Below are 12,188 nucleotides of genomic sequence, written 5' to 3'. Positions count from 1 at the left end.
TCAAGTAGGTATATCTCCTCTTTAAATTTCTCATATTTTGTGTAACAGATGTATTGAAATTAATCAAGGTCAAATGCCTACATTGCTTTCGTCTACATCATCACAACTATGGTTGTGTAAGAGCTACCTCATGCTAATACAAATGCCGATACCATGCATTGTTCTTTGCTTCTGATCAAAGTTAATTTTTGATGGGCATGCTTGCCCTTCAAATTTCAAGAAATTTAGGTTCTTTATGGTCATAGGGTAGCTCAAATTTTCACACATAAAAAACAGACAATATACTAAAAAATGGATAAACTTTCCGACAAAAAGCAACCTTGTTCATGATACACATAAAATAACTCTAATCGGATCATGTGTCATAGGGATAGGGATGGGAGTTGAACTTCTTATGTCATAAAGTAATAGTCATAGATGGTAATTTAGATTTTGGCCATAGTATCTATGTATCCAAAAACAGGTAAAACGCGTAGCAAAAAGCAACCCTGCTAGTGATACAAATGAAATAAATTTTATTCGATCATGTATCATAGGGTTAGAGATGGGAGTTGAACTTCGAGATAGTATGCTAGATTTTGGCCATAGAGTGAGTGAGTGGGACTAGGTTCTTAGTTGTGGAAATAATAAGAGAAAAAAAGGGGAGTCGTGAGTCCTCATACTATATAACAAGGATGTACCTCATTCTACGATCGACCTACCTTCGCAAGGAGTGGAGACTGAAAGGGTATTCGAGAAGAGGACTTGCACGCACACAAATAAGCAGATAGCAACATACAGAAGCAGCCTGCTTACTCTTCATACCATGGGAAGCAACCCCTTTCGGTTTCTTGACAAAGAGGTTAGTTCTAAGAGTTTTTTTTACCATTTGGCATTTTACCTTTGCACTTTGATGGTCATGCCTATCTGCTCAATTTCTATGGGTCGCCAATGTCGCTTTTGCGGTGTTTCTCTACCTCGACAACGTTGGATTTGTTGGATTGGTAGATGCAAGTTGATAAGAAAAGGATGCCACCTTGTATGGGTTTTATGGAATGGTTGAGAAAAAAAAGGGTGTTTGGAACTTGAATTTCCTATAGAAAATCTTACCATGTACCAATTGACACATTGTGACAACCCCCTCATTTGGATTAGCCTGGGATATTGAAGATTCTTGGTGAAGAGAACCTTGCTTATTGCAAAAAGAAAGAAATCTTGGCAAAGAGAAAATTTTGAATAATCGAGTCGCTCCTGGGCAAGTTTTTCTCTGTCGTTAGATAATTAAAGCTTAAATATATCACACAAGCACAATACAAAAATTCAAATATTATTTTGTACCATATGAACCACATCTATAGAAACACAACACTTAAATAAAAAGAATAGCTATATGTAGCAATAAATGATGTGTGTGTGTGTGTGTGTGTGAGAGAGAGAGAGAGAGAGAGAGAGAGAGAGAGAGAGAGAGAGAGAGAGAGAGGAGAGAGAGAGAGAGAGAGAGAGAGAGAGAGAGAGAGAGAGAGAGAGAGAGAGAGAGAGAGAGAGAGAGAGAGAGAGAGAGAGAGAAAGAGAAATGAAATGAAATGAAATGTTATATTAACGTCTTCAAAAGGCCAAAATGACCTATGAGACCAATCAGTTACAAAATAGTGAATCTAATACCATGTCTGGGTACAAAAGAACTAGAAAAGAACTAGAAGTGGAACAAAATACTACTACTACTACTACAATCTAAAACTACGTGGGTGTAGCAGCTGATACAATAGGTACCCGGTAAACTGGATGTAACATTGTGTGAAACAAAGATGGAAGAAATGGTGAGGATCCATCCTCATCTGCACTTTGGATGTCGAGAGAGTATGGCTCGAATCTTCTGTTGTAGTCTCCGTCGATGCTGTGTAGCTCCTCTCCTCAGTCGCGGTCGTCTGGATCTCTGTAGCTCCAATGCTCGGTCGATGAGAGTGCCAGTAGTGGTCGAATGAGTGTGGGACGAGCTCTGCAGTGGTGGCTGCTCCTCTGGCTGTCCCATATCTAGTGAAAAGAAATCTGTAATGTGTCTCTGGGACTGCCTCTCTCTAGCTCTCCCCAGTAAAGTGTCTCTATACCTGTGTAACTCAAGTAGATATAGTCCAAGACATCTCTGATCCTCATAACTCATGACCCTAGAGAGAGAGAGAGAGAGAGAGAGAGAGAGAGAGAGAGAGAGAGAGAGAGAGAGAGAGAGAGAGAGAGAGAACAAGATGAAGAAAGAAAGTTAACAACCTTCGGAGGCCAAAGCTACCTATTTTGCAAATCCACTTTGAGCATCATGTCATAAAGGGAAAAAAACTACACAAAAGAAATTAATTAAACTCCAAGAGGGTCTTATGGTTCGAACATTGATAGTAAATCACCAGGTACTTAGTGTGTAGATTTATAGAGAGAAATATCGTCTTTTACGCTTTTGGAGTAGTTAGTGAATTGTTGAAAACTCTCATAACCGCCTGTCGTAGTCTATATGTTGGAATGTTGAATTTAAGATCTCATATGGTGGTCCGATTAGCATTAGCAATTTGCTGGTCATTGGTCGGTGGGCTAACACCAGATGGTTCTACCAACATCGATAGTTTGATCTAATATGACATGAAGCATCCAAAAATTCAACACAAGGCTTCTAATAGAATATAATGCACAGCCCTCCGTGGATTGGTTTGGAAAAACTTTTCCAAACTAAAGAGTAAGTGGCTTTTAAAGCTGCTATTTGTAGCAATCAACAAGTAAAAGAAAGAGGCCATTGTGCTTAGGGGTAAAAATAGAACTTGGAGGGAGCTCTAGGTAAACAAAGAGCCTTTATACTTGATCATTGATTAAATAAAATAAAGGAATACTACCAAGGGCGCCCGTTTTAGGGGCCTAACCATCGCAAAGAGGAACTTAACTCTCTCTTGTCTACTTTTGTAGGTGTTATGAGTTTCATTGCCTATTTTGGGAAGGACCAGGGAGTTATTGTGGTATTTAAAGCTGACACTCGATTGCGGTTTATATATTTTCACCAACAGTGCCATGGAGAATATACAAAGAAACCAATAAAATTAGAAAGAGTTGAATTTGCTTGTGGACACCTCTTGGATCACTTCTTGAAATTCACCAGCGATCCCAGATTTGTCAAGCACATGGAGGAAAAGGCCATGAAGATAGTTGTTAGGTAGTGAAAGAACTCAATAGGGTCTTGGAACCCACATATTAAGACCATGGTAAGGAAGTTAAATTCCATAAATAAGGTAGAGCATTTGGTGCAATAGCTATAATTGACTTGGCACTGACAGAACAATATTTCTCAGCAGACACAGGAACAAACCTGAAAAACTTTAACACTTGAACTATGAAACAAAGTGTATTCATGACACAAAGTGGCGGAGTTCCCACTTCTAGATGACTGGCCCTATAGTATGGCGTCCCTTTCGATACTTCTTTGTTATATTGATAAGCACAGAGTACAACTGGCGGGGAGTCACTTTGCATTTGTGTAACCATGCACTTATTTGATAGATGTGACTCATAGGCACTTAAGCCCCAAAAGCAACTGTTACAAAGTAGGCGTCCAAAAGCCTTTTTTGCTAAAAAGAGGGTGTCTCAAAAGTAAACTGCTCTCCATGGCAGTGTGCATAGATTTGCCACATCAGCCTAATTTTTGCGGTGGGATTTGTGGGGGTTTTTTTTGGGCCGTGCCATGTCACCTCTTCTTACAACTGGTTCTTTCTCTCCTTTTCCAGATGGTTAGGGCATGCCATGTCATCTCTTTGTGACATAATCCCCACTTAAGAGGAGCAATTGCTCTTGATTACGCTTGCAAAACAGACAGTGGGCAAAAAGTTAGCTCAGTAGACAGTGAGTCTATGCACACATACATTTGACTACTCAAACCATGCACTAGCACAAAGTCACGTCATTGAACAAGCACAATCACATCCTTATCCTCATCGAGATCTTAGATACGAATTGTGATCATTATGACTTATTTAGCAATCACATCTAGATCATGCTGATATCTCATGGATGTCTTGATCTACTAAATTTCATCACTTTCAGATTCACACCTCTGAGATGCACATAGGTAAACTGCTACAGTCATGTCATCTTATAACACATACTCAGACAATAGACAAGTGTACATAAATCAATGTGTTCTTATAGGAATTCCAAACCAAATTATGCAAATTACAGTCAATCTGTTATGTACACAGAGTACCGTTAGCATGTGAGCACCCCCAAAATGTAAGAAATCAATTGGCATTATTACCATCTAGGCAATCTGTGACAAAGGAGTGGAGTGGCTCCCCTTTGCAGTAGATTCAATGTGTTGATTCGACATGTACTTTTTGAATAGATAGAGCTAATGTGAGGATTAGTGGTGCTAATCCTAGAATTAAGACAAAAACTTCATAATTAAATTTAAATTGAGACTTAAGAGAGGAGAATACTTGTCGAATTGATTTGATTGAATGAATGAATGAAACTGAGTACAATAGGCTTCTTATGTTAGGTGCAACAGAATGATTGTTTGCACTTTGCTCAAGATGAGTGCTCCGAACTGTGCTCAAGGTTCCTTTTAGTTCTTATGGAAGGGAGAGCCTTCCGTTCTTAGTGGAAAGTGCTATGATCACAAACAAAGTGAATGGACACTGTGCGTGGAAGTGTATGAGACTGAGAGATAGAGAGAGAAGAGAGATACGACACTAGAGACGTTGTAAAACCTCCTCCGAAGGCCCCACTCTTGTCGGCGAGAGTGGTCTACTATTGATTGCACAAAGTGGTACAATGACGATGCAATGGACTGATGCAACCTGGGACTATGTCGGTGACGACGACGGGAATGACGACGACGACTTTAGGGCTGAAATCTGTGGTCTTCTAACTGCTGAAATTTGGGGCTGTTTCGGTGGCTGAAAATGACTATTTTGGCTGCATTTTTATGGGCTGAAAATGGGGGTCTTCTGCAACCAACTAGGGGTGAATTTGCTACTGTCTACAAAGCTGAAAACGCTGCTGCATCTGTTGCGATAAGGGCTGAAAACCAAAAACACTGGGCTGCCTGCTAGCGTTAGTGAAAACGCTATGCAAATCTGGGATTGCTGCTGGCGTTAGTGAATGTTGATGCAACGCTAGGGATCTGGTGATGATGGCGATGATGCAAAGCTGAGATTGCCAAGGCTTGGTGCTTGATGCGGTGGAAATCTGCTAGGGACAGAAAACGCTAGGTAATGAGGGTGTGTTGGGGATGAGGTAAACTGCAAACGCCAGGTGCTTGTGGTCTTGAGGGGTTCCTGCTGAGAAGATGCCTGTTGGGCGGGAAGCTCCTGCTGCCTCTTGTACTAGAAAGTGCTAACTTGGGTTTTCTTATATATTAACTTAGCAAAATTGCCCTACCTACTTTTGTTGGGAAGTCACTTAAAAATAATAAGTGAAAAATACCAAAAATAGGGAAAATAGGCTAAATGCATTGGAATTTTCCTTGATGGAATCTGATGGATTCTGAAGGGAATACTGATGATCATGCTGTGTGTAACAGAGGATATGCATCTACACTAAGTGACTGGGCATGCACGGTCTACGAATAGACTCACAAAAGTGCCAGATCACTTCTAATCTAGATTGATTGGACTGTCTGAACCCTATCATGCTGTAGCTTGTCCACGGACACAAAGGGTTGGATGTGTCACGTGACATCTTATATAGGAGGTGAAGAGTCACAAATGAAAAGATACGTCTTATGGTGAAGAGACATGACTTTAGACGTAAAGACACATCCTTTGGACGAAGAGCTGCAACCATCGGGTGAAGGGTGTGACCAATCGTCGAAGGAGTGGCTTTTGGCGAAGAGGCATGTCTCTAGAGTGAAGAGTCATGACCATCCAAACGTAGGGGTTGTCCTTGGCATGTCACTTCTCGTATCTGCAAATAGGACTAAAGGTAATAATGTAACATAGTCACAATCGTGACATTTCTTCCCATTTAAAATGAGAGCCTTGGTTAAAGAAATGACTTCTGATGTTGATAGAACTCTAGAAAAGCATTGAATTTTCGAAAATCTTCAGTCTTTGAGTTATATGGAACTTTTGTCTTGAACTTTTGCCTCTTGCAAAACCTTTTTGCTTTGACTGCTAAATCCCATGTCATTGTATCATTCAAAGACTTTTTGGAGGAATGTCGCTTAATCAGGTTGACTCCTACAAGAGATTGATCTTGAAAATCCGTCATGTGATGTAAAGACTTCTGGCTCAAAATCTTGTAATAACTACGAAAGATTTGACGAAGAGGAAATCTTCTCAATGCATTCTTCGAAGGGGGTAACTTCAACGTTACTAATCACTGGAAAGGATTTTCGACTGAGATTGTAATTATCTTTCAATTATGAATCCCAAAATTCTTTAGAATCATCTTCAGAAACTGTCACTTCATGACTTGCAAATGGCATATCATCATCCAACAAAGAATCAAAGAAAGCATAATCGTCTTCTCACTCAGAATCTGCAACCATATCTTTGTCTTTGTCTGGTAATGAAGGATCACTTGGAAAAACTGCTTGCTCAAAATTATCTGTCTTCATCAATTGATTTGGAAGAAGATAATGAATTCAAACATTCATCAACAATAATTTCTGCATTTGCATCGGAAATCATATTTGTTTCATAATTCACTGTATCATGCTGTTTGACTTGTACATGTGAGGCTTAAATCATTCGTTTCACATGATAAAGCTCGTGTAAAATTACTTCACGTCCATCTTTGAACAAATTGATAGTATGTTCTTGAAAGCTAATAGCTGGATCATATTGGAACAACCAATGCTGACCAATCTGTTAAAGGTACAATGGAAAAGGGTGAATTGGGTGATGAACTTGTTTGCAACCGCGAGCAAAACACCTCTTCGTACCGGGTAGCCAATATGTCACGTGACACATCCAACCCTATGTGTCCGTGGACAAGCTACTTCATAACAAGGGTTCCGTCAGTCCAGTCAGTCTAGATTAGCAAGTGTTCTGGCACTTTTGTGAGTCTGTTCGCAGACCATGCATGTCCAGGCACTTAGTGTAGATGCATATCCTCTGGTTGCACACAACATGATCATAAGCATTCCCATCAGAATCCATCAAAATCCTTCAGGAGAATTTTCTAGTGTATTTTACCTATTTTTCCTATTTTGGACATTTTTCACATATTATTTTAAGTGACTTTTGTTGGGAACTGAGTAGGGCAAATTGGGTAAGATAATATATAAGCAAACCAAGGCTAGCACTATTTGGCAGAAGAGAAGGAGAACACAGGCCGCAGGCAGCAGGTTCCCCCTCTCTCTCTCAGCAAGATCCTCGCCTTGGTGGCGTTTTTCCTGCAAGCAAGAAACCACAGCCTCTAGCGTTTTTCATCAGCATCGCCATAGTCCTCCCCTTGGCTGGTGTTTTTCAGCAGATACTCATCGCCATCAACACCCCACAATAGCGTTTTCAGCAGGGCTCCATCGCCGCAAGTTCCTCCCCTTGGCTGGCGTTTTTCAGCATACCATGATCGCCCACATCCCTAGCGTTTATTTTCAGTGTTTTGACAGCCCTAAACTAGCGATTTCAGCAGGTAGAATCCAGCCCACAGCAGCGTTTTTGGTCCCAGCAGAATTCAGCCATTAGCGTTTTTTGGACAGCAGATAAAGAGCATCAGATTTCAGCCATAGCGTCGGTCTCGTCATCCCCATCGTTGACATCGACCTAGCCTAGACTTGCATCAATCACATGCATCCACTTTGTACCAGTTTGTGCAATCAATGGTAGACCACTCTCGCCAACGAGAGTGGGGCCTTCGGAGGAGGGTTTTACAACATCTGTGGTGTCGTATTCTCTTCTCTCTCTATCTCTCAGTCTCATACACTTTCACGTACAGTGTCCATTCACTTTGTTCGTATCCATTGCACGATCTCATTAAGAACGGAAGGCTCTCCCTTCCATAAGAATATAAAAGGAACCCTTGAGCACAATTCGGAGCACTTATCTTGAGCAAAGTTCAAACATTCATTCGGCTGCACCTTACACAAAAGATCTCGTATCTATTGCGATGGATCTCCTTGTCCTCAAGGTCCTAGCGTGTACCGCCCACCGAACGGGCACGAGCACACACCACAGGCAGTGGCAAACCGAAGAGGGTGTGCACACGTTGTGAAAGGGAATCGCTAGCAAGGGAAAGAGGGATCACTGTCAGAAAACGCCAGAGAGAGGGTGATTGATGTGGAGAGAGAAAAACGCTAGAGAGAGAGACTTGCCGCACACAAAACGCTAGCAAAGCTGAAAACGCTAGAAAGAGAGAGAGTGTGCCTAAAGATTGGATCTCTGCATTGAATCAACATGCCAAAAGTACAAGGGGAAAGGGGGGGGGGGGGGGGGGGGGTGCCTATATTGGCAATTCTAGACCCATGACCTTGATAAATGGCTAAAATGCTATAAATATGTAAACTCACTAAAAGTGATATGACACACATATTTAGTAGCAGAACTGCAGAAGACTCGAGACTCTAACCCCGGGAAACCTTAGGAACGGGGGTCCCGCCTCATGCCAGCCTACCTCAAGTACTGCCGAGCACAGCCACAAAACAACCCTCACTCCCTAATCTGCTCGTGGGAGATGCTGGAGCTACCACTGGACAGGAATCTGACTTCTAACACCCCCTCTCAACTCCTAGACGGGAAACGAGTCCAAGGGAGCTGGCATGAGAGGATAGTGTTGCCTGTGTAAGAGGTTTGGTGAAGATGTCAGCAAGGTTATCCGAAGTCGAGATGTACTCTAGTCGGATAGAGCTATCCTTGGTCTTTTCACGAACAAAATGGTACTGTATCAGAGATCTGTATATGCTTGGTGTGGGCATGGAACACCGGGTTCCTCGCAATGGCTATATAACTCTGGATGTCTGAGTACATAATGGTCATGTTGGGGAAAGTCCATCTCCAAAAGTAACCTCCGAATCTGCACCGACTCACATGTAGCACTGCAAACAATATGGTAGTCTGCCTTTGTGGAAGATAAGGTGGCTGTTGGTTGTATCACCGAGGGTGAATGTAAGAAACTCTGAAGGTAGCAATCCAAATGATCAGGAGTGTAGAAGAGCAACTGCACTACGATCCAAGCCAAGCTCCCGGTGACTCCGAATGTAGGTGCGTAATGATGCCCGATCTCCCGCATCTCGTGGGTAAACTCTCCAAGAGAGTCCAAAGAACTGAAGTCCCACCCCAGTCTGTAGATCCAAGCAATGAACGTGTCCAGGAAGAGATCCAAGATCCTCTTCCTAAGTCCATGTAAATGCTCCTGTGTAAGCAAGTGATCTGACGTGTCGAGGTCAAGTTGTAAGTGTTTGTCCACCCAAAATGGTGGTGTCTTCTCTGGGAATGTTGGAATCCCATATGCCATGAGCATGGCCATATCTCGTGTGAACTCCTCTGATGAGTGCATAGGTGTGTCCATAGCAAACCACAAGTCACCACCCCCTCTGGAGTGTGCAACCGCCGAATGATGGCTGGAATGAATGGATCTCCCAAGGATCGTATGCCCGTAGATGATCAAGCCGATGTCGAAGATACCGTGTACTGTAGCATCACTGAGAGACTGCATGGACCACCATCGGATGGTGTCCTGGCAGGAGGTAACGTCATCCTCTGTGAAAAACACAAGCCAAGAGGCTGCTGTCCACCCAAAAACACAACTGCGAGATGATGAAAACGCTGCTGTCCAACAATTTTCAGCGTGCTTGTACGCTCCCGGCAGGGTCCGGAGTGGTGCAAAGGGTGTAGGAAGGATGGTGAATTCCTGGTACAACCCATGGTGGGCTGAAAACAGAGAAAAAAGCAGGTGTTTATGGCTGAAAACTGTAGCAAATGTAGAGGATTCTCGACGGCAATGCACCGGATGCAAAACGGGGAAGAAAGGCAAGATCCAGTGGGGTAAGGCTAGCGCCGTCCCCCACTTGCAAAAAACACTGCACTGCTGTCCAGAAAACGCTGGCATTTCAGCCCCAAAAACGGTAAGTGCCAAAAACGCAATGCTGGCTGAAAACGCAGGTGAAGCAGAGGGTTTTCCGGTGACAAAGAACTCTCTTGCTGCTAGCGCTAGGTGTGGGGAATGCAGAGCTGCAAGGGAGTAGCAAAAACGCAAGTGTTCTTCCTGAAAACGCAGCCAGATGCCCCAAAAATGTTGGTGAACCTTAGGCATCCTGCCACGGGAATTTGCTACCACATTATATTTCCCTTTGCAATACCTAAGCTCATAATCAAACTGTTGTAAGAGTTCAGTCCATCTGGCCTTACGACCTTTCAATTCCTTTTGATTAGAAAGCCATTTAATGCTTTCTTTATCAAATGTTATCATAATCTTAGCACCATATAAATAGTGCTTCCATTTCTTCAATGCATGGAAAATAGTATACAACTTCCTCTCATATACTGAGTAATTTTGTTGTGCATGGTCTCACTTTTTACTTTCAAAAGCTAATGGTCAACCCTCTTGAGTTAGAACCGCACCTACAACCAAATTAAAAGCATTTGTCTCAACCACAAAAGGTTTATTGGGATCCACTATATATAAAATTGGAGCTGTAGCTATTGCTACCTTACTTTTTGCATACTTTTCCTTTGATTTTCCCCACTCAAAGATTTTTCCTTTTCCTTTAAGCTGGTTAGTCATGGGAACTGCTATTTTGGCATAATCTTTAATGAATCTATGGTAAAATCTAGATTTTCCTAAGAAGATCTGTAGCTCTTCTAGGTTCTTAAGTTGAGGCCATTGCAAAATATCTTGAACCTCTCTGGATCCATCTTGATTCCATCTCTAGAAATAATATGACTAAGATATTTTACTTCTCCAGTAAAGAATTGACATGTGGATTTTGCATAAAGAGAACTTTCTCTGAGTAAATTGGAAACACTTTTTAAAGATGTTCTAAATACTCCTCTCGAGTACGACTATAGATCAGGATATCATCAAGAAAGACTACTACAAATTTGCCTAGATAGGGCCATAAAAGTTTAAAACACTATTCATCAGCTTTATAAAAGTAGCTAGTGCATTGGTAAGCCCAAAAGGCATTATCAAAAACTCATAATGCCCATATCTAGTCCTAAAGGCTGTTTTTGCAACATCTTCAACGATCTTCTATCGTAGGCATAGGGAACCTGTTCTTAATTGTTTATTTAAGGCTCTATAGTCAACACAAAGTCGCGTAGAACCATATTTTTTCTTAACCAATAAGATTGGTGAAGCCCATGGAGAATTGCCGAGTTTAATAAAACCTTTATCTACATAGTCTTACAATTGCTTTTCTACTTACAAGTGCTGTGCTTGGCCTAGTCTATAAGTGGTTTATAGATAGACTTTGCATCTTTAACTAATTCAATAGCATGATCTACGACACCTCTTTCAAGAGGTAAACCTTTTGGCAAATCAATAGGAAAAACATCTTTAAATTCCTTTAGCAAGACTCTCAAATTACTTTCATAATCACTATGGAAGACAAAGACGAGTAGGAAACCTGATCTTTCATTTCCACATCAGAGTCCTTATTTAGAATAGATCGATACCAAAGCATATATACATCACAAGACCTTTTATTTACAAGCTTTTAGAAACGAATATATCAAAGGATTATTCTGTACACCATGCTCACCTTGTATAACAAATTTTTTACCGTGGTTTTAAAATTCTAGTGAGTTTTGCTGGTAACTCCATTTCAAAGAATATTCTAGTCTCCACACAATCATTCCCTTCCCAAAACCAAGTCCGCACGATCCATATAATTTGGAAGTCAAGCATGTCTTTACACCTTTGTATCTTGCCATATTTTTGTAGGAAAGTATAGATAGCATCTTTATTTCTATCCTATTTTTCACCATTAAATCCAAGAGATTTCACTTCTTTGAAGACCGGGTTTTCTCTAGGTATTGATTGGGTATCAAGAGAAGGCATAACAACCTCTTTATTAATGATTCCATCGTCTCTAGATGTGGAAGGTATATTTGGATCAAATGGCACAAAAGGTTGTGTCATCGGTTGCTTTCCTTTGTGTATGTACTCAATCAATTTGGTCCTTTGATCCTTGAGACCGTCTCGAGCAACCAAGAAAGTCTATAATTGCATTTCGATGTTTTCTACCTTGTGTACTATCAACTCATGCTGCTCACAGGATGGTACATCCCACTCTTCTC

The 12,188-nt window shown here is 41.4% G+C and overlaps 1 protein-coding gene across 25 annotated transcripts in view; it reads left to right on the top strand.

Moving 5' to 3' along the window:
• The first annotated feature begins 561 nt into the window (after window positions 1–561).
• The window catches only part of LOC147436220 (protein SAWADEE HOMEODOMAIN HOMOLOG 2-like), a 135,731-nt gene continuing 124,104 nt past the window's right edge, over window positions 562–12,188 (top strand). For 5 of the 25 annotated variants that reach the window (XR_015185170.1, XR_015185169.1, XM_086489130.1 and 2 more), the window contains exon 1: window positions 616–841. Coding sequence is in view for 20 of the 25 variants with exons in the window: in XM_086489130.1 (XP_086345256.1) it covers window positions 806–841 (36 nt within the window). In the remaining 5 variants the exon portion in view is untranslated. Of the gene's footprint in view, window positions 842–12,188 lie in introns of all 25 variants that reach the window. The other 20 variants (XM_086489136.1, XM_086489134.1, XM_086489139.1 and 17 more) reach the window with 14 other exon arrangements.

This window comes from Adiantum capillus-veneris, chromosome 18 (assembly GCF_014529385.1).
Source record: "Adiantum capillus-veneris isolate H3 chromosome 18, ASM1452938v2, whole genome shotgun sequence".
Classification (NCBI taxonomy): Eukaryota; Viridiplantae; Streptophyta; class Polypodiopsida; order Polypodiales; family Pteridaceae; genus Adiantum; species Adiantum capillus-veneris.
This window is presented reverse-complemented; position numbering and strand designations above follow the sequence as displayed.